The sequence below is a fragment of the Crotalus tigris genome, unplaced genomic scaffold (genome assembly GCF_016545835.1).
Source record: "Crotalus tigris isolate CLP2741 ecotype Arizona unplaced genomic scaffold, ASM1654583v1 scf7180000024377.88843, whole genome shotgun sequence".
In the NCBI taxonomy this organism is placed as follows: Eukaryota; Metazoa; Chordata; class Lepidosauria; order Squamata; family Viperidae; genus Crotalus; species Crotalus tigris.
This window is the reverse complement of record NW_024100547.1, coordinates 62,447-88,843: the sequence shown is the minus strand read 5'-3', so window position 1 is coordinate 88,843 and position 26,397 is coordinate 62,447. Positions and strand designations below refer to the sequence as shown.

General features: G+C 41.0%; 1 protein-coding gene across 3 annotated transcripts in view; it reads right to left on the bottom strand.

Moving 5' to 3' along the window:
* Positions 1-2,346: 2,346 nt before the first annotated feature.
* LOC120301341 (testis-expressed protein 10 homolog) overlaps positions 2,347-26,397 on the bottom strand; it is a 67,566-nt gene continuing 43,515 nt past the window's right edge. For 2 of the 3 annotated variants that reach the window (XM_039328456.1, XM_039328457.1), the window contains exons 5-7: positions 7,662-7,750; positions 4,949-5,082; positions 2,347-2,645 (exon numbers count right to left, since the gene is read on the bottom strand). In XM_039328456.1, coding sequence (XP_039184390.1) covers positions 2,424-2,645; positions 4,949-5,082; positions 7,662-7,750 — 445 coding nt within the window. In that variant the 3' untranslated portion in view covers positions 2,347-2,423. The remainder of the gene's footprint in view (positions 2,646-4,948; positions 5,083-7,661; positions 7,751-26,397) is intronic. The other variant, XM_039328455.1, reaches the window with a different exon arrangement.

Sequence of the window (26,397 nt, the reverse complement as noted above, 5' to 3'; positions counted from 1 at the left end):
AAATCTAGTAAGTTTACAAATTGCTCACAGCGTCTGTTAACTGTATATACACGAATAACAGATACAGATAGCTGAGATTTATAAATATAATATTAGGAAAGCTCAGATAGCACTAACCAGCACTAACCAAGAGAGAGAATTAGTAAAGGTAATAAAAGTATAAAAATTGAGCTGTAAAGTGATAATGAGATATATTAATGAGATAAAGAATCAAGGCGAAGAGAAAGGATGAATTGACCTAAGGCAATGATGGTGAACCTTTTAGAGACCGAGTGCCCAAACTGCAACTCAAAACCCATTTATTTATTGCCGGGTGCCAGGTGGGCATGGCCCATTGGGTGGGCATGGCTGTGGTGGTCATGGCAGACTGGGTGGGTGTGGCCAAGGTGGACATGGTCACTTCGAAGTTGCTCATGGAAAGGGACGCCTGTGGGGGCCAGGCAGGGTTGGGGGAGATCCAGGGGGTCTCTGGCGGATGGGGCGGTGGGCAGGAGGTTCATCCTGCAGGATGAGGCGAGGCAAGATGAGGCAGGGCGGGAGTGCCATTGTCGCAGGGCAAGGTGAGGCAGGGGCCAGGGTGGCTGTTGCCTGACACCATCGGGCCTCCGCACACAGAGGCCGGCGAGTGCATGGGGGCCAACAGTGTCTGTCAGCAGCCACAGCCTGCCAGCCCATCGGCCAGCACACTCTGGGGCTTGGCAGCCCACCACCAGCAGTTCAGAGAAGCTGCCTCTGAGCTGGATGGCCGGCCGACAGCTGAGGAGGCAATGCAGTGGGTCCTGCCCGGGAAAAGGAGAACATGCGAGACCAGGAGGGATGGGATGGGGGGAGGGAAACCAGCCGGGCTGGGATGCATCTGGCCACATGGGAGCTCAGCAAGTTAGTGGGCAGCTGGTTGAAGAGGGACGGTTGCCATCTCCAGGGCATGGTGTGCGTGCCCATAGAGAGGGCTCTGAGTGCCGCCTCTGGCACGTGTGCCATAGGTTCACCACCACTGACCTAAGGACTAGTCATTGTTTACTATGTAAGATGAAGTGAAGATCTTGTTTTGAAGCAAGGAAAGAAGTAGATAGTATAGACAGAGATTTGAGAATGAAAACAAAAGTATCATGGTTGCCTCTTTCCTATCCAAGTTTCATGAGTTGACAGGCTGACATTAGCAATGGGGGAAGGAAAGATTGGAATGTAGGGAGGAAGTGGGGGGGATAGAAGCCCAGCTGAGCCAGTTGAATTGTGAGAAGCTTCAGCCAGCAAAGGAGAACCATTGGAATGCAGAGCTGGGAACCGAAAACCTGTTTCCTAAACAATATACAAGCACCTAATTGGACATTTATTGATAACAGGGTGATGGCTGGCAGGGGTTGGAGAAGAAAATTTTTGTATTGTTTGTGCAGGAAAACCTCAGATTCAGCTTCACTACTTCTATAATCACTTAAGCTTCAGTAAAGTATACTCTTGGCAAAAACAATGGGCCAGGAGTCTTTCTTTGCTAGATGACTAACTTGACAAGTCTAATTTAATAGGAAATTAAATTCAAATAAGATGGAAAGAGAACAATCATCTTAGGAATGTAGAGGGTAAAGATTTAAAAATTACAAATAAAAAATCACTGCCTTTAGTAAATCAGCATCCCAATCATTTTGTATGTACAATTTATGATTGTAATTGGGACTGGAAATGCAATCATAAATTGTTAGGATTGTAAAATGAAATACCCACATGACCAATAATTTCTGGCCTTTTTCATTAAGTAAAATGTGGCAGTTTTTAAAAGAGTGTAGCAATTATTAAGCAAGCCCATTTATTTGAATAGTTAGCTAAAGCAATAGCACTTAGACTTATATACTGCTTCACAGTGCTTTACAGCCCTCTCTAAGCGGTTTACACAGTCAGCATATTGCCTCCAACAATCTGGGTCCACATTTTACAGACCTAGGAAGGATGGAAGGCTTAGTCAACCTTGAGCAGGTGGGAATCAAACTGCTGGCAGTCAGCAGAATTAGATGTTTATTGATGGAAACCAGCAAAAAGAAAAATCAAATTATGGTAACCATGAAACATCTGGTCATAAACCTGACCTGCTTGACATGTGATCATACGACCTTACAACAGGCAGAGTTGCTTTACAGGACTTCAGGCTACTATTCCAAAGCTGTTGTAATCTCAAAAGATCGCTTAAGTCAAGAACCACATGTAACTATAGTGGATATAAAAAGTCTACACACTGCTATTAAAATGCCAGGTTTCTGAGATGTAAAAAAAAAAAATCAGACCAACATCAATCACTTCAGAATTCTTTCCACCTTTAATATAACATATTAGCTGTACAATTCAATAGAAAAACAAACTGAAATATTTTTTGGGGGGGAGGGGGGTAAAAGTAAAAAACGTACAATAATGTGATTGAATAAGTGTGCACACCCTTAAACTAATATTTTGTTGAAGCACCTTTTGACTTTATGACAGTGTTCAGCCCTTTGGGGTAGGAACTTCTCAGCAGGGCACATTTTCCTTGGGAATCTTCCTTGCAAAAGCACTCCAAATCTCTCAGATTGTGAGGGCATCTCCTGTGCATAGCCCTTTTGAAGATAGGAAACACATCCACATTTTTCCAGTCCTCTGGCAGTTTTCCATTGCTCCGGGAGCTTTGAAAGATATGATTCAGTTACCATTTTCTTGCCCATTTGACTTGTATTCCTCTTCTGTCTTCTGCTGTACTGCTTTTGATAGGTTGGACTATTTTTGCATAAAGAATGAATTAAGCAGTTCAGCTTCCTCCCTGCTAGCCATTATTACTTTGCTGTCCTCTCCCATTAATGGACCAATCATTTCCTTCTTTTTTACATGCTTTATTATTATTGGCATTTGTTGCTAGTTTTAGTTACTCTGAGGCTTAATTTTCCTGACTTCATCCTTGCAGATTTGGGCTATTTACAGTATTCTGTTTTAGTTGTGTCCCTATTACAATTTTTTATATTTTTCCCCTTTTACTGTATTTGACTTGAGTTGTTTTCCCCTTCAAGAGCTCTATCTATGGAATCCTTCCTAAGTTCTAAGTTTGTTGAAGTTAGCCTTCTTGACTTTTTTCAAATACTTGTCCCTGCATTATGTTGAATTCCAATATAATCACTCTCTTCCCAAATTCCTGCCAGTTCAACCCCTTCTATCATTTTATCCCTATTAGAAAGAATTAAGTCCAGTACACCTGACCCTCTGGTTCCTTCCTCTACTCCTCTACCTTTTGGATGACTAGGTTGTCTGCTAGGTTATTTAGGAACTTGTTTGACATTCCATTCCGCACAGAGTTTATCTTCCAGGTTAATGTCAGGGTAATTAAAGTCCCATAGTAATGTACTTTCTGCACATTTTAGCTAACTGATTAACAAAATGGTACAAACCTATTAGCATAGTACTATGTCATTCCTTTTTCCTTTTATATTTTATATAATTACTGTTGTTTGGTTCATTGCACAGTCAGCCAGATGTTCAGTATGGATTTAATAATTTATCTACCAATCAAGTCCTTCTCAACAACCTGGGATACATAGATGTAGATATTTGATAGTCTTAATAGTTGGTTGCAGAATGTAAGCTGTTCCAAGCAAAGCAGTCTTTTGCAACTGACTAATCGTGAATTTATCAATGTCAATACTGTTCAAATGGTGCTTCAGTTGTTTTCAGATTGCACCCAAGGTGACTATTACATTTGGTACTATCTTTGATTTCTTTTGTTCTACTTCTATTTGCTGGTCTTTGTATTTTGTTATCATCTCCAGTTTCTTCTCTTCTATTCTGCTGTCTCAGGTAGTGCCACGTGACATCCACTATTCAGACTTTTTTGTCTTTCTTATCAATAATTGCTAAGTCTGGTGTGTTATGTGGAAGATGTCTGTTTGTATTAATTCTAAAGTACCAGAGCATTTTAGCTTCTTCATTTTCTACGACATTCTCTATTTTTTTGGTCCCACCAGTTCTTGCTTGTAGGCAAATGGTATTTCTTGCAGATCTTCCAATGCACAGTTGTTACTACTCTGTCATACCATTTTTTGGTACTCAGTCTTTGTGAGCTTCTTGCAACAGCTAACCAGATGGTCCGGTTTCTTCAGCTTCTTTGTAGAGGTGACATTTGATGTTTTCTCAGTTCTGGCTTTGTATGCATTTGTTCTTAAACTTGGTCTTCTGCACCCAGAATTAGCCTCTTATTATTATTATTATTAAATTTGTTTGCCACCCATCTCACTGCAAGGCACTCTGAGTGGCTTAAAATATATGTTATATAAATATAAAATATTAAGATAAAAGTATTAATATTTTATATTTTTATATTTACATCTTACATTTCACTTTCATCAAACAGATCTGTCAGAACCCGGTTGTTGGGTGGGGGTTGATTTCTTTCTTCTTGTGAGTTCTGCCATAACCCTGGGGGGAGAAGGGAGCTATGGGTGCTACAATGTATCCTCTCTGCTTAACTTTCTCTACTTGCTCTTTGATCTATTTTCCTTAATGCCGGCTTGAGGTGAAAATAGAATGTGCCTCTGGCCATCTGCCTTATCTCTCGCTGTGGAAGAAGAGGCGTGAAGACCTAACAATCTAAAAGCCTTGGGAACGGCGCCTTATCAATTCTGTTCCCACAGCAGATTCACACCTGGGGATTGGGCTGTTTGAACTGGCCAAACTGACTATTGGGATGGGGTTTACCAGTTACTCTTTTAACCTATTGATTCTTGCGGGAAACTCTCCGATCCTGCCTTTTATGCCTGCTGTTAATTTCTCCTAATAAAAGTTCCTTTTGGAATGAAGCTGTTCAGGAGTTCTGCTTTCTTGGGAAGAGGGATTGAGGCAGGTCCTTACAAGATCAATTTCTCACTAACAGTAAGTGCATAAAAACTTCATTTTAGGATAAATGCAAAATCAGGAAGATTCTTTTCAGTGTAGAAAATTTTACCTCTGCCATAGTCCAATGATATGAAAATTGCTCCAAATCTGTTAAATAGAGTTGGACAGGAGAGAGCAGTGTTTGGTTTATGTGTGGTTTTCCCCTAATGTTCTGAAGGTTACTCAATTCTTCACTGGAAAAACCTGAAAATGATGATAAAGAATCCTATTAGGAGCACATTTCAAAGTGAATAGCTATTACTTTTCTCTATGGTTCTTACAAACAAAATAGAAACTCAACATTCAATGTTTCACTTCATTTAATAAATGATTACAGTGTTATTTAAAGGTTTGTGAACTCTTTCAATCTTTCTCCATAAATATAGCCTAAAACATGATCTATTCTTTACTCAAATCCTAAAACAAAAACCATAGGATCATAGGGCTGGAAGGGACCTTTAAGGTTTCCTAGTCCAATCTCCTGCCCAAGGCAGGAGTTCTTATACCATTCAGATCAAATGGTTGTCCAATCTTTTCTTGAAAGATGATGGAGCACCCACAACTTCAAAAGGCAAACTATTCAACCGATTTAACTGTTCTCACTCTCAAGAAATTTCTCCTTAATTCTAGGCTGAATCTATTTTTAATAATCTTCCATCCCTTACTTCTTGTCCTGCCCTTAGGTGCTATGAAGAATAATCAGACCCTTTCTTCCTTGTGACAATCCTTCGGGTATTAGAAGATAGCTATGTCACCTTCTAGTACTTACATCTCTTCATTAGGCTAAACATATCTAGTTTCCTTCTTCATACACTTTAGTCTCCAAAACCCTTACCATCTTTGTTACTCTTCTCTGCACCCTTTCTAAGGCCCTCAGCATATTTTCTATATTGTGGATGCAATATTCCAGAGCAGTATAAAGCAGTACTATGACTTCTCGTTATCTTGATGCAATCCCTGTGTTAATGCAGCATTGGCTTTTTTGACAGTTGTGGCACATTGCTGACTCATACTTAAGCAGTGGTCTACTAGGATATCTATTAGATCCTTCTTACAAGTACTACTGCTGAGCCAGGTGCTGCCTATTATGTATTTGATTTATCCTGCATCTAGGCCAGTGGTTCTCAACCTTTCTAATGCCGCGACCCCATAATACAGTTCCCCATGTTGTGGTGACCCCCAACCACTTATACATCACCGGGTGCCAGGGGCGTGGCCAAAGAAAAGGGGAAAAAAATGGCGGACAGCCTTGTTTGGCGACCCCCGTGAAATGGTCGTTTGACCCCAAATGGGGTCCCGACCCACAGGTTGAGAACCACTGATCTAGGCGGAGATTATTTTTCTCATCACTGAACTGCATCTTGTTGGATAGGGTCTGATGCTCAGTTTGTCAAGATCCTTCAGCTTGGTGTTATATGCAAGTTTGATAAATGCCTACTCAATGCCCTCATCCTGATCATTTATGAAGATATTGAAGAGCATTGGGCCAAAGTCAGAACCTTGAGAGACTTCATGGCATGCTTCCCTCCAAGCATATAGAAAACCGAATTAAACAAATGAGAAAAATAAAATTAGTTCATTTTTTTAATTGAGAAAATGACCCAAAGCTACATACAGTATTTCTGTGTGGCAAAAGTATGCAAACCTCTAGGATTATCCGTTCATTTGAAAAGAAAATTAGTGCCAGGTGTTTCAACCATTGAGATGGGAATTGGGTGTGAGTAAGGGAGGTCTTGCCTTATTTAAAGAACAGAATTTTGCTATCAAATTCTGATCTTATTGGCTGAAGCAAAGATTTCTAGAATCTTGAAACTCACAGGCTGGAAGCATTTACAGAACTATTTCCAAATAGCTGTTTGTGAACTAAAGCTCAAAAGTAAGTGGGTCATACAGCAAGATAATAAGCCAAAATACACACTGTACAACCAAATAATGATTAAAGTATAAGAAAGTTAATGTTTTAGAATGGCAGCAATTATTGCTGCCCAAGGGGAACATACTGGTTACCGAAAGCAAACATAGCATACTTTTAATGCATACAAATATGTAGCTTTGGAAAGTCTTCTCAAAGACTCTAGTAAAGAAATTTGAAATGTAAATTTGTAGCTTTGGATCATTTTGCTCCATAAATAAATGAATAAGTGTGTTTATTTAATTAGCTTGATCCTTTTCATCTAATTTTAGGACTAGATCACATGATTCTAGGGACACTATAAATAGCAGAAGTACCATTTCTTCAATGCCATTTGCAAATTTGAACAGACGTTGAGCGAGTGGTCATTAAGCAAGGACCACCTATAAGGAATGCTGTCATATAAAAAAGAATCAAGACTGAATCAAATTCTGGTAAAATTCTGGAGAATAATGACTACGATTGATTATGAAGTTCAGATCTGCAAAAATATTTTACTAATCACTGAATTTCTCTTTGAATAACATAAGTTTATTAAAAACAGTTTAAAGGCCTGCCTAGCCTTATTTCTTATTTCTATTTCCCGCAAGCCATGTTTATAGCAATTATTTGGGGAGTTTCAGCAACTTCTAACGTTTTAATTTTACTGCTCTTTATTCTGAAACTGACCAGTACTTCAAATATGGCTGCACATTTGGAACAATAAAGAATATGTTTATCATTTGGATTAATGGAAATAGAATGCAACAGAAAACATAGAACAGATAACTAAATTCAAGCGAGGTCAGCAAGTGAAAATAAATACATTTTATGCAAAATTTGTCTTCCAAATACTCCAGCAACATTATGATAGTAAATCTGTAGCAATTACCTGTAAGAATTGAAAACAAAAAGCTGAAGTAACCCATGTCAGTCACTGAATGGTTCTGTGCTGGATATTTCCATGCCACAAAAGAGGATCTATTACCAAACAAAATAATAAGAGGGGGGGGGGGTAGAATTTGAGAAAATTATTTAAGATGCATTGTAATTCAGATGTGATGGCAAATTACATATATAACATAGATCCATCCCCAAACTTATTTAAAGTAGGAAAAATGGTCCAATTTTTAAAAAAAGCAAGACTATCCATTATTTCTCAATAATTGTGTTCTAAAATTAGGTTCAAAACCAAGAATATGTTTATTTGAAGGGGATGCATTAAAAGATTCAAATAAGGGGGAAGAATAAAAACCTTTACATGTGACTACTATACAACTGTGTTTAAAAAAAAATCAAAGTGGAGTGATTATAGTATAAATTGGCTGTGCTGGTCCCAGTGGTTATCAGCACACCAGGTGCCATATCAAAATATCTTGGATAGCACTTAGAAAATTTGTACATTGACAAAATTTCCACCTCAATTATAAAAGATCCACAAACATATTATGCTGATACATTAAGACATCCTAGATTCTTAGAAAGAAATAAGGCCAACATCAGCTGAAGAACTACCTGTATGAAGGTCAACACTAGATGAAGAACTAGTAGTTGTGATTTCACACTTTTGTGTATAATAATAATAATGGATGGGAGGTCCTGCCTTATTAGGACCTACATACAATATATTTTAGCACTTTGTATTTTCCCTCCCCTCTCTGACAGTTCAGGTCACATTGTTTATATATCTTCCAGTAATTATTATTAGAAGAAACTTTAGTTCACCAAAACCACTCTTCAACAGCTTTGGCTCTTATGTTGATAAGGAACACCTGTGGGGATTCAAAACTCTCCCCTTATTCCCTCTTGCATTGTTGGCAAGCTAGAAGTATACAGAGCTCCTAAAGACAGTAGGTTTCATAGCTTGACAGATCGCCCCCCCCCCAAGAAGGAAAGGAAACCTGGAAAACAAAAAAAACAAAACAATGCCTGCTAATCCTTCCCTTGTACCAATTTCTGGAGGTATTTCGTATGGAATTGTTTTAGCAATTGTTTTACCCATCTAGATTCTGACATCAGGTAACCCTCCCATTGGATTAAATACTGCAACTTCCCCTTATGGTTTCTGGAATCGACAATTTGCTTAACTTCATAATGTGTTTCACCTTCTAACACTATTGGGGAAGGGGCCACCGTCCCTATTGGTCTCAGTGTGGATTTTTGTATGGCTTCAGTAAGCTGCAGAGGAATACTGGGTGCACTTTACCCAACAACCTTGGTAGTCTCAGTTCTACTGTCATTGGGTTAATGACTTTTACTATGGGGAAAGGACCTATGTACTTCAGTCCTAACTTCTTCCAACTTTATATCAGCTTAAGATATTTTGTACACAGATACACTTTATCCCCTACATGGAACGTCTCCTGGAGAGCTCGTTTCTTATCTGCCTGTTTTTTCTGACTTTCAGCTGCCTTAGTTTAAGCCTTCTTTGCATTGCCCCAGATCCACTCGAACGAACCCACCCAACCGCTTAAGGGTGCTCAAGAAGGAAGGCTCCTAAGTGCAGTCTGGTATTGGCACAAATTCCACCCCTGTGGCTAACTTAAATGGAGTGAAACCAATACTGCGTTGCACTGCATTGTTATATGCCACCTCTACAAATGGCAACAACTCTGTCCAGTTTGTTTGTTGGTTGTTAACATAGCAGCACAGGTACTGCTCCACTATGGCATTAGCTCATTCTGCTGATCCATTCGTACTTGGATGAAAAGCAGAAATGAGCCCCTGGAAGGACCCAATCATTTTCACACACTCCCTCCAGTAGCAGTCAACAGCACCCCACGATCTGAAATGCAGTCAGTAGATGTGTTGCAAAAACATCTTCACTAGTTTCTGGGCTAAGGGGAGGCCAATACAGGCAATGAAATGGGCCTGTTTGGAAAATAGGTCTATCCCTCCCTCATGGTCAACTCTTTCTGGTGAGCCACAAACCATGCATTGGTTTACAGCTCTTGCTTCAACTGTTGTGCAAATGCATTGGTGGGGGGTGACCTTCTCTTTTTTTCCTGCCATCTGGTTGTTGCTTGCACCACTTATTGGCTATCAGGAACAACAGCACTTATTATCTCCTGCTGGGTGCTTTTGTATTGTGGCATGCGGGATAGAGCATCAGCCAGGAAGTTTTTCCCTCTTGGGATGTATTTTAGTTCAAAATCAAATCTTTTGAAATACTGCACCCATCTGACTTGTTTAGAAGAAAGTGTGCGGGGGTGTGTGTTCAGGGCTTAAACTAATGATCAATCCACACACTTCAAAGGGGCTTTGCTTCCTTCCAAGAATTGTCTCCAAGTTAGCAGTGCCCACTGTACCGCAAAAGCCTCTTTCTCCCATACAGCCCATTGTCGTTCCATTTCATTTAGTTTGCGAGATGCATACGTGCTCGCTGTAAGTTCCCCTCTCCATTGCGTTGGAGGAGGGTGGCTCCCACAGCCATGTCACTGGCATCAGCCTGGATCACGAAAGGCTTTTTGGGGCTTAGGTGCTTTAGCACTGGTTTCATGGCAAATAGCCCCTTCAATCTTTTGAATGTTGCTTGGCATTCCATCATCCAGTTCAAGGGCTGATTTGGCTGAGGCTTCTCCCTACCCCTTTTTCCAGTCTTTAACAACTCAGTGATTGGCAAGGCAATTTTGGTGAAAGAGGGGATGAATTGCTTGTAAAAATTTGCAAATCCCAGGAAACTTTGCAGTTGCTTGCAGGTGCAGCTTGCCACTCCAAGATGGACTTCACTTTCCCTGGGTCCATCTCTATTCCCTTGTACAACACATGGTAACTCAAGTTGTCCAGTCTAGGTTTGTGAAACTCACATTTAGACAGTTTGGCATAAAGCTTAGCGTTCAATAGCTTTTTTAGCACCTGTCACAGAAGCGTCACATGCTTGTCCATGGTTTCAGTGTAAATGAGGATATCAAGGTACACTAGAACCCCCTTATAAAGATGCTCATGCAACACCTTGTTTATGAGTTGCATGAACACAGCAGGGCCCCTTGTAGCCCAAAATGCATCATTTTGATTTGGTAGCTACTAAGGGGGCAGTTGAAGGCTGTCTTCCACTCATCACCTTCCTTAATCCTCACTCATTAGTATGCCTCCATCATGTCTAACTTCATGAAGAGGGAGCGGGTACATATCCTCCATGCACACTCTGTTAATCCCATGGAAATCCACGTACAAACTCAGAGACCCATCTTTCTTTTCTTTAAAGAGTACCAGTGCCATATTCAAGATTTCACCACCTGAATTAATCCTCTCTCTAAGTTCTTATCAATGTAGTCCCTCAGCTCCTTCATCTCCTTCATAGTCATGGAATACATCTTGGGTTTGGGGAATTTCACCCTGGGCAGGATCTCGATAGTACAGTCTGTGGGGTGGTAAGGGGGAGGATGTTGCGTTCTTTCTCACTGAATGCCTCCATGAGGTCTCAGTACTCCCTCAGGATGGATTTCTGCTCTTCCCCTCTGATGCTCCCTTGCTACGCTCAGTTTTCCTCACACCCCCCCCCCCACCTTCTCGGGGTGTTTCTTTCGCTTGTCATGGTAGCTCAGGGCTTGCTTTCTCATAATCATTTGCTTTGAGGCTTTCTCCCAATAGATCCAGGGCACCTGCTTGGCTAACCAAGCCAGGCCCAGGATCATATCCTCTGCTGTCTAGCTGCACCTGCTCCATCAGATGGGAAGTGGCCTTGCCTCCTATCAGCATGTTATCAACCTGTTTGAATTTCACAGATTTCTTGAGTTTTCTCACATGTAGTTCTAGCCTCTGCACTGTGGCTTGACTAATTAGGCAACAGGAACAGCCAGAGTCTATGAGGGCCTTTAACATCCCCCTTGCCCCTGAGAGAGATGCCTTGAGGTCGTCCCTAACTTCAAGGTGGTTGACAGGTCCACTCACAATTAGGTCGTCCTCTCCCTCACTCTCACTGCCACAAAGGACCATCAGCGGTCCCTCTTCAGTTGAAATTCCATCCACTTTGTTCTCAGGGGGAGGGAGACCTAGGTTGTGATTTCTCCTTCCCCTTCTTTGGTGGCTTCTTTGGCTTAAAGGGAGTCACTGCTATGGGAGCCATCCGAGGAGCCTGTGGTGGGCACATCATGGCCCTGTCACCCTTCTGGCCACAGTGAAAGCACATGATGGGGGCGCAGTGGGCTGGTCCTGCAGGAACCAGGGACGCTGCTTCTAGCAGTTTTTTTCCCCTAAAGTGCACCTCTGTTGGCTTTTCTTCAGTTGCAGTCTGGAGCCCCCACTGTCTTTGTACATTGCCAGGTCTAACTCCACAGCAGTGATTAGCTGGTACCAGTCACTAAGTCGGTTTGGGATTCTTCAGGTCAGACACATGTGAAACAGGTTGTGGTTCAGCCCCTCTCAGAAGTACTGGGTCAAGAGCTGCTCTAGGCAGTGCCTCAGCCTCCTGAAGTCTCTAATATAGTTAGTCATGGATCTATTCCCGTTTGACCTTCCGGACCTCCACTTCCACTCATTGGGTCTGTGCAGGGTCCCTTAATCGGGCCCTGAGGCCTAAAAAAAAACATCTGGATCTGCCAGCTCAGGGGCACCTTCATCATAGGGGCACCTTCAACATCCACCTGGGCTTGGTCATTAAGGTAATCTCCATGTTGGTTGAGATGGGTTCAGACTTGAATGAGGAAGAACGCTAGTTTCTCAGGGTTCCCATCGAATGTTGCCTTCAGTGGTGGCAGCAGAGGTGGCCTTGGTGCTGGCCAAAATCCAGGTATCCAGGCCCCACTATATGGGTACCTCCATGGGTGAGCCTCAAACCAGGGGGCCGGCAGTGGTCACCAGCCTGCGCCCCCAGGTTCAGGACCAGGCACCGGTGGTGGATTGCGGGCTCTCTGTCCCAGACTGGGACTGGGTTGGGGAGGTAGCTATTCTGTCCCAGCCTACGTGAGTCCTTGTTAAGGAGAAACCCCTCTTCCAACAAGCAGGCTAGAACCACAGGAAAAAACCAATCCCCTTTTATTATTCAGACTTGAGTCAATGTCCAAGGCAAACAAAACACAGTTCACAGAAACTTGATTCCTTAACATGAACGGTTGCCTTTGGCAACCAGCACCTCCCACACCTTCCCTTTTATTTTTAAAAATTTTATTTGAATTTTCAATACATATAATACTTTCCATACATTATATATAAAACTAAAAAAGAGAAAAATACCTTTAAAATAAGACCTTAGGTGTCGCTCGTCTATCTCCCCCCGACTGCATCTGCCCTTTCAACCGTCCTTCCTTCCTTCCCTACTCCCTCTCTCCTCTCCTCTCTCTCCTCACCTCTTCCTCCCATCCAACTTCCTTCCTTCCCTCCTCCTCCCCTCTTATCCCTCTTCAGATACAGTTCAGGTGAAACACCCGAGCGGCACCTCCCTCTAAATTACTCCATCTATTTCATACTTTAATATTTCTATATATACTTAATCCCCCCCCACCCCTCCCTCCCACCCCTCCACTTCCCAGAGCAAAATACAGGGTTATTATAAACAAAACAAACACAATAAAACAACAACAAAAAAATTCTGTACAATAAACAAATTCATATACTATCCTTAACTCTCTCTAAACTTAAATAGTAATAATAATAATAACAACAACAGCATAAACAAATCTACTATAAATCAAATATTATAAAAATCTATAAACAGTAATTATAACTTCAAGAAAAAATTAATCATAAAATAAATGGAACTTTAAAGTTCCGTATTTATTCTGAATATAATCTATCCACCTTCTCCACACTATAATAAATTTTTCTTGTGTATGGTCCATTAAATAAGCAGAAATAAGCAAATCCTTCTTCCAATATAAACCTACAAGTAATCTTGCTGCAGTTATTAAATTCAACATTAAAATAGTTTCATTAACATCTAAATCCATAAAAATACCCATAAAAATAGTTGAGGAGTAAACTTTATCTTCTTTTTAAAAATCTTTTGAATGTTCCATCAAATCATTATCCAGAAAGCTTTAACCTTCTTACAGGTCCACAAACATGAAAGTAAGTTGCATCAGTACTACCACACCTCCAACATTTGGACTGTAAGTTAGGATACATACAAGCCAATTTTTTAGGATCCAAATGCCACCTATAAAACATTTTATAAAAAATTTCTCTCAGATTTTGGGCCTGTGTAAATTTAACACTTCTAATCCAAATATTCTCCCATTGATCCAATAAGATCGGTTCCTGGATATTCTGAGCCCATTTAATCATACAATCTTTTACTAACTCTGTTTCTGAATCCAATTTTATTAACTCATCATAGATTCTTTTAATATGAACATGATTCTGATCTTTAATCTGAACGATCAGATTTTCATCTCCTAATGTTATTCCAACTTTCTTATCTACTGTCCACCTATCCACAATTTGTGCGTAATGAAACCATGAGTATAAAATGTTTTCTTGTCTTAATACGTCTAAAGATTTTAACTGCCAATCTTTACCTGACCAAATTAATAACTCCTTATATGAAATTTTATCAAAATTCATCCCCTTAGAAACACCCTCAATTACATGTCCAGGAATCCCCCAAATAGGTATGTTATAATTTAACCTATAATAATACTTCTTCCAAACTCGAAGAAAAGTATTCCTTAAAATATATAATTTAAAAGCCCGATCAACTTTCTTATTAAAAATCAAATATGCATGCCAACCATACAGTAAATCCCACCCTTCAATAGAAAGAACATCTTTATTTGTTAAATTATGCCAATCACTTATCAAAGTTAAGGTGGTTGCATCATAATATAATTTCAAATTGGGTGCTTTAAGCCCACCTCTTTCTCGGGCATCCTGCAAAATCTTAAACTTTACCCTTGGTTTTTTCCCATTCCAGATAAATTTATTAATACTCTTTTGCCACTCATCCAAGTTTGCATCTTTTTTAGAATAGGTAACATTTGAAACAAAAAAAGAAACTTTGGTAGAACATTCATTTTTACCGCTAATATTCTCCCCAACAACGACAATTGCAACTTTTTCCAATCATTTAAATCCTTTTGTACTTTTGCCCATAATAATTCATAATTATTCTTATATAATTTACCATTAGAAGCTGTTATATATACTCCCAAATATTTAACCTTTTTCACCATCTGAAAACCTGTAAGTTTAACTAAAATTTCATTTTCCTTATTAGACATATTTTTAGATAAAATTTTAGTTTTATTATTCTTTATTTTAAAACCAGAAACTTTTCCATACTGAGATATAATTTTCAACAAATGACCAGCTGCTTGAGTAGGTTGTGCTAAAGTTAAAACCAAATCATCTGCGAAAGCTCTCAATTTATACTCATTCCTGTTTACTTTTATTCCCTTAATTACCGTTGACTCTCTAATCTGAATTAACAAAATCTCCATTGTTAAAACAAATAACAATGGAGATAATGGACATCCTTGTCTTGTTCCCTTTTCAATTTTAAAAGTCTCAGTCAGACCCCAATTGATAATAATTTGAGCAGACTGTTGCTGATACATAGCCTTAATAACATGTAAAAGCTTATCTCCAAAATTCATTTTCTCTATCAATAAAAATAAAAATTTCCAATCTAACTGATCAAAAGCTTTCTCAGCATCTAGAAATATAAAGGCCACAGAGATCTGATTATTCTTATCCAAATACTCTATTAAATTAAGAATCTGCCTTACATTATATTTCATATTTGTTCCTGTTATAAATCCTGATTGATCATAATGAATCAAGTCCTTCATTACCTCCATTAATCTATTTGCCAAAATTTTTGAAAAAATCTTATAATCCACATTTAAAAGAGATATAGGCCTATAATTCCTAGGTTCAGTAAGATCTTGATCCTCCTTCGGGATCAATGATATAAACGTGCTTCTCCATGAAGGGGGAACTTGAGCTCCCAACAAAATACTATTAAAAAGCTCCTTTAATGGCTCCATCATTTCCTCAGATAAAATTTTATAATACATTGTCGTCAATCCATCTGTACCTGGAGACTTTCCCACTTTTAACTGCTTAATAGCTAAACCAATTTTCTCTGAAGTGATTGGAGAATTCATCATAATTTGTTGATCATTAGAAAGTTTAGGAAAATGCACTGATTGTAGATACTTTTCTACTCCTGCAACATGTATATTGTCACTAGCATATAATTTTGTATAAAAATCTAAAAAACTCTTTTTAATCAAATTATATTGAAAAACCTCAGTGCCTTTATATTTTACTTTCTCTATAATTCTTGTTTTCTGTTTCTTACGTAATTGATAAGCTAACCATCTCCCAGGTTTATTTGCATTACAAAAAGTATTATATTTCATATAACGCAAATTTGTCGCCACCTGATCTGACATCATGTTGAATTGTGCCCTAAGCGTATTTATAGCAACCTTTAACCTATTATCCGTCGGATTCAAAACAAAAGCTTCTTCTTTTAATTTAATCTCTTCTTCTAATTTTTTACATTTTCGTGTCAAATTACCCCTAAAAACATTATTCTTATGAATCAAAATGCCCCTCATATAAGCTTTACTAGCATCTCACACCATAGGCATTGATGTTCCCTTATTCATGTTTAAAACAAAAAAATCCTTCAAATGTTCTTTACATTTTTGAATAAACTCCTCCCGAGTGAACAAATTCTCATTCAATCTCCAGGATCTTCTATTCCCATCTTCAAGAAATAACTTCAACCACACAGGACTATGATCCAACAATGTCCTAGGAAAAATCTTAAGCTTCTTGACCCTGGAGAAAAGATCATTGGAAATTAAAATAAAGTCAATCCTTGAAAATGATTGATGTCTGTCCGAATAAAAAGTATAATCTCTGTCATTTATATTCCTTTCACGCCAAACATCAATAAGTTCCAACTCATCTTTCATATCAAAAAAGGCTTTAAGTAATTTAGATTGGGTAAAAATTTTAAAAGTACCCTTTTTATCCTTTCCTGAATCCAGAACTCCATTCCAGTCTCCCATCATAATTACAGATTTATAATCCAACTGAGTTATTTTTCCATGCAAAAACTTGTAAAATTGCTTCTGTTGTTGATTAGGGGCATATAATCCGACAATAAGAAATCTCTTGCCTCGTAGTAGTAAATCTATAAAAACATATCTTCCTTGAGGATCAGATTCTATTAATTCAGCCAATAAATTTTTCTTCACATAAATTACAACACCCCGCTTTTCCCCTGGAGCTGGAGCCATAAAATGTGATCCCAAACGAGAATTAGTCAAATATTTAGAATCTTTTAAAGTTATATGAGTTTCTTGCAAACATATTATGTCATTATTATGTTGCTTCAGATAATGAAAAACTTTTTTCCTTTTCTGCGGTGAGTTCAATCCATTAACATTCCATGTCAGGAGCTTTGCCATCCTTACCGACCTGAAGCCTCTGGAGCAGTGGTTCTCAACCTGTGGGTCGGGACCCCATTTGGGGTCGAATGACCATTTCACAGGGGTCGCCAAACAAGGCTGTCCGCCATTTTTCCCCCTTTTCTTTGGCCACGCCCCTGGCACCCGATGATGTATAAGTGGCTGGGGGTCACCACAACATGGGGAACTGTATTATGGGGTCGCGGCATTAGAAAGGTTGAGAACCATTGCTCTGGAGCATAGCTTGAAGATCTATAGTTGAGGATCTTTTTGGTCTTGCTCCTCCCACAGACTCTGTAGTAGTAATACCTACTGTTGTTTCACTATTCTTCTGCTGCTTCTCTCTATGTTTGTGCACAGCTCTTGTCATCCTTTGTTCTTTTATCTCCAAATTCTGTACATCATATTGACCTTGTACTTCTCTAACAATCACTGAAGTTGCTCCTCCTACTATCTGCTCTTCTTCAATTTTACTAGCTTGTAAAGATAAGGAGGAACTTACCTTCAAAACAGAGTTGTAAAATTCTTCTGCCTTTGAAACTGTAGTTAATCTGTAACGCTTTCCTTCATAATTCACTACTATTCCAGTTGGAATCTCCCATCTAAACTGAATTTGACGACGTTTTAACTCCTCAGACAAAAAAGCAAAATCTTTTCTTCTTCTTAAAATTTTTGGGGGTATCGCTTTTAAAATTATAACATCTTGGGCTGCAATTTGGAACCTCTGTTTATAAAAAGCCTGTAAAATTTCATTACTTATAGATCTTCTTGAAAAGTAGATAACCACACCTCTAGGTAAATTTGTCTGGCAACCCATGAATTAACTCTGAAAATTTTTTCTATCTCATTCCGAATTTCTTCCGATTTCCATCCCAGATTAAGGGCAATATCTTTAGAAATTACCTCCTTCAGGTCTTCTTGCTGATTTTCTTTCATCCCTCTAATACGCAGTGCAAATTCCATGTCTCTATACTGTGAAATAATTAATTCATCTTGTGTCATATCTATCTTGTCCTCAACCTCTTCAACCCTGCTTTCCAGTCTTGCTGCATTTTCAGTCACCTCTTCCAATTTGTCATCAATTCTCTCAATATGCATAGCTAAACCTTGAAATGCTAAAATTACATCTTCCCTCATTTCTTTATTTTTGCCTCCAATAATTCTGCCATAACAGCCCTCTCTGATGCCATTTTACAATCCAAAAGATCAGCCACCTCCTCTTTAATGTCCAAAGCATTCTTTTTTAAAGCTTCTTGTAAATCTTTGAGTGTAATTGCAGGTAGGGGAGAAAGAAGAGGTGTTTTTGGCTTGGGCTGAGAGACAGTCTGAGTCTGAATTAATGTAGAGGAAATAGAAACTTTAGGAACTGCAGAAGTCAAATGTTTTGAAGCCATCCTTATCAGTTTACAATCTTAGGATTTCTGCCTCTATATACAAACTGTAACAATTTCAATAGGCTAGGTCTATTACTCTAAAAAAAACTTTGTTGCAAATGTCGGAGAAAGTGAAAGTCTTCACACAGAGACAGAGAGTTCCTCTGCCATTTCCCCCCCCTTTTTTTCTTCCCCTTCTTCCCCTTCTATGCCCTTCTTGTTAAAATACAAATTAGGGAAGATATTAATTCTTGAATTAAGGTTGAGATTCAAAATCAAGTACTCTTTCTCCTGTATTGCTCCGTCTGCTTCTGTGTTTACTAACAATTCCTCTTGATTTAGCAGCGGTGTAGGCAGCTTCTTGCTCCGTTCTCCCATTCTGGAGAAAAAAGGCGTCCCAGGATGCAGAGAAATCCCAGACTCTGAAGGATCTCTCACTCTTTGTCTCCCAGAAAGAAATCTAGGAGACCAGAGGAGCTCAACTTCTATTTGGCGAAAGCTCCCTTTCCTCCCTTCGCCCGGGAGGAAAGTTCCAAGCTGCAGAACAGCTGATTGTCACTGTTCTGTGAGCTCTTTCGCAAACTAAGACGGGCGGCTCAAAGAAAAGCCACCATCGCAGCAGCGCTAAACACCGGAAGTCCCACACCTTCCCTTTTATTATGCAGTCAAGGCATGGCTTCCTAATGCCTTCTCCTTTGCCTTTGGAGCTGCCCCATTGCATTCCTCTGTCCGACTCTCTTTTCTTGCCAGCATTTATATGCATCCTGGATATCTTCCAGGTGTGAGTCATCACTGTCCAACTCAGACGCCCAGCACAGCTGTGTCTTAGCCTGAGCACGAGTAGAGAGGCCAGGCTCCTCGTCAGACTGTAAGTCTTGGAGTGCCTCAGAGCCTTCTTCTGACTCTGATGTCACTCCAGGCCCCTCTTCCTCCTCTGATTCAGCTGTCGGGTCCACTGGCTGGCGAGGAATCACAACAGTAGCCCCGGATGTGGGCTAACAACTCTCCCAGCCCCCACGGCTGCTACTCCTATTGTGTGCTGGGGCGAAGGGACTGATGCTGATGCCAGGAGGGGATCCGAGCCTATCCCCTTCTAGGATCCAGCCATGGGACCAACTCTTCTCCATGGACCCCCAGGCTGCTGAACTTTACCTCAGTTGCTCCATCTTTGGCAAGCAGTGCTTCCTGGATGCTGTCCACTCTGAGGCTCCTCGCTCCCACCATTTCAGCTCTCTGCCCTGTTTGGGCTGAGGGCAGTACAATGAGAATTCGGCTTCAGCAGCTTTCTGTAACTCCTCTTGCCACTTCTCCAATTTGGGTGGGTTGAACATCACTGCTCCACCCATCCACTCCGGGACAGGTCCCTGCATTCAACTCCCTCCTTGGGTCATGTCGAGGCCTGTGGCTTTATGAAATTGCTTCTGGCCCCAGCTGGAGTCCCACTGGTCTTTCCCGACCCAGCTCCAGCCGGCTTCTCCATTTCAGGCACCTTCTCCTCAGTCTTCACCACCTCTCTAGAAGCTACCAGAGGGTGTAGGGGCCCAGGATCTCTTTAAGGGAGTTGGAATTATTTAGAGAGCTAGCTTAGTGTCAAGCTCCAGCTGAGAAGCCCAATGAAGCAAAATACCAGAAGCTTTGTGTTCTCTAATATTAACTTTATTAGCCATTAGCAAACCAGTACGATAAAAATGAAGGTAGCTCTGAGGAGATGATGGGAAGCAGTTAATTAAAAGAATGAAACTTATCTGCACATTCCAATATTTTTCTGATTAATTCTTCCTCTGGTGGTAGTCCCTCATTTTTCCAATATTGCGCAAAAATTATTTTTGCTGCTGTTGTGATGCATAAAATCAAATACAGGCTTTGTTTGTTAATCTTTTCTGGCATTATACCTAGTAGGAAAAGTTCAGGTTTAAAATCAACATGTTCTCCCAACATTTTTTCTAACCAAGCATGTATCTTTTTCCAGTAAACTTTAGCTTACCATGTCCATCAAACATGATAATAAGTACCTGGGTTGTACTTACATTTCCAGCATCTATCTGACATATTTTTAAACATTTTTGCTAATCTTGCTGGTGGCAAGTGCCATCTATAAAACATTTTATATAAATTTTCTTTATACGAGGTTGACATTGTCAATTTATAATTGCTTTCCCATAACTCTTGCCACTTTTCAGTTCTATATTATAACCAAAGTTTTTCGCCCATCTTATGATTATTTCTTTAACTTGTTCGCTTAACTATGAGACTGAAAGATAAAGAAGAAACAGAATATTACCAAACTTGGGATTTATTTTATCAATGGCTAGAGAAGAGAATGAAGGATTAGGAACTGAGTATGTATTAACGTTTTTAAACCCAGATAGCATGTTGGTTGAAAAATTAATATATGTATGTAACAGAAAATTAATAAAATCTTTATAAAAAAATAAAAGACTGAAACTTTCCCACTCCTCTCTAACAGCTCAGGTCATATTGTCTAATATATCTCCCAGTAATTATTATGAGAAGAAACTTTAGTTTGCCAAAACAACTCTTTAACTGTTTTGGCTCTCATGTTGATAAGGAACACCTGTGGATTCAAAACTCTCCCCTCTTTCCCTCCTGCACTGTTGGCAAGCTAGAAGCATGCAGAGATCCTAAAGATAGTAGGTTTTGTAGCTTGACAGGTTCTTCTGATAAGCAAACTGTAATGAGTCAAATATAGAGGGAAGGCATGAAACAGTATAGTCCTTTACCAATCTCTCAAAACACTTTATCATAATGGAAGTGAGCGTAACAGGACGGTAATCATTAAAGCATGTAATTATAGATTTTTGGGAGGTGTGTGAAAGAAAAAAATATCATAATAATTCTTTCTGTATAAATCAAACATATTTCTTTGATAGTCAATTAAAATACAAGCCGGCGTCTGCTGAGACATACTTAATAAAAGAAAGAACTATGACCTTTGCAGTAGATGGTGAAAGATTGCAGTTGGCACACTTTTCTTAATATAGGCAGAACAGGGAACAAGAAAGTAAGAGGATTGAGGAACTGAACCTTGTTCACAAGTACAATGATATGAGTAGAAATGGTAGTGAGGAAAGTAGTGGTCAGAGCAAGGACAAGGAAGGAAACTGGCTCAGTAGCCAGGGCAATGGAATAAGAATAAGGAACTAACGCAGTGGTCAGTTCCAGAAATAGAAAGCTGACCCAGAGGTCAGTCCCAAGAAAGGGAAGTAGCAAAGAAAGCATTTCAGAAAATCATACAATGATGAGTTTAATAAGAAAAGGGAAACGGGATGGCTATTGGGTGGCACCAGAATGTCAAAGGGGTAAGCATAGTGCTAAGGTATAAAGCCTGCCTCAAAGATTTGTATGTTGCCACCTGGTCCAGCCATCATATTTAATGACTGCTGTCAGAATCCAATTATATTTCATCTTTAAATTATCAAATATAGAAACTCCCAATTCTGCCTTCTCTGGATTCTGCCATAAGAGGGAGAGAAGGGGGAGAACAAAGGGGCTTTATGGCCCTCACTTCCTTCTTTACACTTCAAAGAGATGAATGCTGAATGTGTGTTTATTGTAACCTCGAAGCGTTAACATACCAAAGGAGGGTAGTTGCCTTTCATGTAGTTATCTGAAGTCCCCATGCAGACGGAAGAAAGAAGAAAGTGGGTGGAATTGTGATACTTGAAACTATCACTGGAAGGGGGGTTGATTGGGTGGGACTACTGGGGAACCCCTTAAAACCTTGAATGGGAGAGCTTGGACCCCAAGTACTGTCTAGCATGCCTGCAACCATTTTCTCTTAATAAAGGATTCCTGTTGGAAGAATTATTCCAAGAGTTCTGTCTTCTTAAGATGCAAAGTGGGGTGGGTCCTTACATTAGACAGGACTTGCAAAATTAATCCACCTGGAAGGGAGACCCTTGCCGGGGGATTTTGCAAAAATTTACAATGTCAGACAATGGAGCAAGAGAGGGGGAAAACTCCCTGGAAAGAGAGCCGCTGACCCAGCTGGAACCTTGCCATATGTTGGGATCCGAGAGGCCAGTTTCCTCAGGAGAAGAAGTGGTGGAGACACAGGACCACAAGTCTCGCTGGTCGATGGGCGTTGGAAAGAAAAGTGAGTGGGGAAAGGAATCAAGAAAGGTGACCCTGAGACGGGGGACCAAGCAAACAGAATGGAAGCAGGAGATGGAGAAATCCCTGCACGCAAGTGAAGAGGGAGGAAGCTGGGCACCGTACTCAGACTGGATCCTAGAGAAAGCTATTGACCTGATGAAGAGAACTCTCAGCTTCCTAGGAGAGGAGAATACTGAGCCCTACGGCCGCCCCAGTTCCTGGAGCCGCAAAGGGAGAGGCACCGAGGGGGACATGGAACCTGCAACCCCAGGGACATCTACTGATCCAGGAGCCCCCACCCCCTACCGGACCACAGATGGCAATCTGGACGGAAGACACTACCACCCACAACAGAGACACCGATCCATTCCAAGACGTCCACCGTTGGAAGTGAAAGTCAAAGGGGAGCCAACACGCTTGGGGTTTTTCCTAACCCAAGTCCTCAGCTACATGGAGGAATATGGGCAGGATATTCCCAGCGACAAAGCCCGCATCCGGATCGTGCAATCTGCCCTGGATGGACCAGCTGCGGATTGGGTAGTGAACTTGCATGACTCCAATGCCCCAGAACTCAGTAACTTCAACCGTTTCATGTCCTCTTTGAGAAGACGATTTGAAGACCCCTGGCTGATCGCAAAGCCCGTGAAAGAATAACAACGATGAGGCAGGGCAGACGCCCAGTGGCTGAGTATACACAAGAATTCCGGGCCATTGCCAGCAAACTGAATTGGCCAGAAGACATCCTCCTTGGCCGTTTCAAAGACGGACTAAACTATGATCTATATGATGCTTGCCTGCCCCGAGGAGACCCACATCGACTTGAGGAATGGTACGTATTGGCAGAGGAAGCAGAGATCGACATATTGAAGAGGCATCGCCGAGGAAAACAATGGAGCCGCCCCCCGCCTGAGCTGACACACCAACCGGTGAAATCATCAGATACAGCCAAGAAGCAAATGGGGTGTTTCAAGTGCGGAAGAGAAGGGCATCGAGCTGTAGAATGCCGCTCAAAGGCCCCCCAGCACAACCCAGTCAGATCCCCAATCAACAAAACCGGAAAGTATTCAGCTAAGCCAAAAGAAACAGCCATGAGAATGATGGAAATTGCAGAAACCCCCACCTCTGCACACCAAGGGGAAAGAACTCCAGCCTACACCACAGGGCCAGTGGATGCCTCAGATGACAGCTCGGAGGGCGAACCCCTGGTAAGTGGACGCATCACACCCATCTTCAAAACAGTGACTATATTAATCACCCCCATGCCCGAAGCTGTGAAGGTGAAAGCCTTAATAGACTCTGGCTGCACCTGCTGCCTCATTAGCCCAACACTAGTGGGGAATCTGGGCATTCCATCCAGGAGACTGGAACAACCAATCTCATTTGGCCAGCTAGATGGATCCATAGCAGGGGGGGGTGCCAGCTACCCTAGCCACTCTGCCAATACACCTCTCCCTGGGCAACCATGAAGAGGACTTAACGTTTGTGGTGACCCCAGGTATGGAATGCCCAATGATTCTAGGGATGGAATGGTTGAAAAAATGGAACCCCTGGGTAAATTGGAGGACGACAGAAATCAAATTCCCGAAGGGGGACCCTATGGACTTAAAACCCCAAGGGAGGCTACCAGAATCAAGAATAGAAAAAGCATCCATAGGAGAGGAAAAAAGATTAACAGAAATACCAGAGGAATATAGGGACCTTGCTGAAGTCTTCAGTGAGGAGAGGGCGAATGAGCTTCCCCCCCACCGACCCACAGACTGTACCATTGAATTCAAGCCTGGGGCAAAACTCCCGAAGCCCAGATTATACTCCATGAGCCCAAAGGAGAAGGAGGAAATGGAAAGATTTATAAAAAAAAACCTGGAGAGAGGTTTCATTGAACCAGCTAAGCCTAAAGTGGCTGCCCCGGTCCTTTTTAGAGAGAAGAAGGATGGCTCTTTACGTTTATGCGTGGATTATAGGGCCCTGAACACAATCAGTGAAAGCAACCTATACCCGCTGCCCCTCATGAAAGACATGCTGTCACACCTATCGAAAGGGAAAATTTTTTCTAAACTAGACTTAAGGGAAGCTTACTATCGCGTGAGAATCAAGGAAGGGGACGAATGGAAGACTGCATTTAACTGCCCCATGGGGTGCTATCAATTCAAAGTCTTGCCATTTGGATTACAAGGGGGCCCTGCAGTCTTTATGCAATTAATCAATGACGTTCTAAGGGAGCACCTGTTTAAGGGGGTCCTTGTTTACTTGGACGACATTCTTATCTTTACCGAAACAAAAGAAGAACACGTCAAACTTGTCAGAGCGGTTTTAAAGAAGCTGCGAGCCGCTCACCTATATGCCAAATTCTCAAAATGCGAATTCCACCAGGAAAGGATAGACTACCTAGGCTATCGCATATCCCCACAGGGCATTGAAATGGACCCAGAGAAGGTCAGAGCAGTATTAGAATGGGCACCACCCCGCACAAGAAAGCAACTACAAAGTTTCCTGGGCTTTGCAAATTTTTACCGCCAATTCATCCCCTCATTTGCACAGATAGCCTTGCCCCTCACTAACTTACTAAAAACGAAGGGAACATCCTCAGTAAAACCTAGCCAGCCACTAACATGGACAATGGAGTGCCAAGCAGCGTTTGAGAGACTAAAGAGACTTTTTTCTGCCGAACCAGTACTAAGGCACCCAGACATGGACAAGCCCTTCATAATACAGGCAGATGCAAGTGATGTGGCAGTGGGGGCTGTGCTATTACAAGAAAATGATGATGCAGTATTGCAACCCTGTGCATATACATCCAAGAAACTCACGGAAACAGGAAATCCAGCCCGGCCTTTTTTGGGGGGGGGCCCCCCGTTTTTTTAAAAATTGGGGGGGAAGAAAAAGGAAGCTTTGGGATACGTTGGGCATTACTCACATGGCGCATTCCTGGAATGGCAACAAAATCCCCTTCCAGGTGTGGACTGACACAAAAATTTGAAGCATGAAACTCCAGGAACTCAATCAAACAGCGCCGCTGGTCCCAGCATTTTCACCAGTTCCAATTTAAGCTCAAACATTTACCAGGAAGAAAGAACTTCCTGGCAGATGCACTATCTCGCATTCCCCAATATAACAGCGCACGAACCACAGACTCTAGGCCAATAATGGCAGAGTCACAACTGGCAGCACCAGTAACCACAAGAACCCAAGCCAAATTAAAACCACAACTGGACAGCCAAACTGGAATTGAATGCAGAAAAAGTTTGGAAACAGATGATTGGTTCCAGAAAAACAAAAATGTGTGCACAATGAAAGACGGGTTGCCTTGGATAGGGGAAAAGTTATATATACCAACAACTCACAGAGTAACTTTCATGCACCTTTGCCATGACACAAAATCAGCAGGGCATTTTGGATTTGTAAAAACTTTACATTTAATTAAACGGCAATTTTGGTGGCCATCCATGAAAAAGGACATTGAAAGTTATATAGCCAGTTGTCCAAAATGTGCCACGGCAAAGAGGTTGCAAGGGAAAGTGCCAGGACTATTGAAAACAGTGGCAAGTCCCTCAGCCCCCTGGAGAGAAATAGCCATGGATTTTATAGTGGAATTGCCAGAAAGCAATGGGAATACTGTGGTCTGGACGGTCACAGACTTGTTTTCAAAACAGGTGCACTTTATCCCTTGCCAAAAGATTCCCACTGCAAAAGCCTTAGCAAAACTTTTCATCCAACACATTTACAGATTGCATGGGGCACCCCAACGCATCATCTCTGACAGGGGGTGCAATTTACG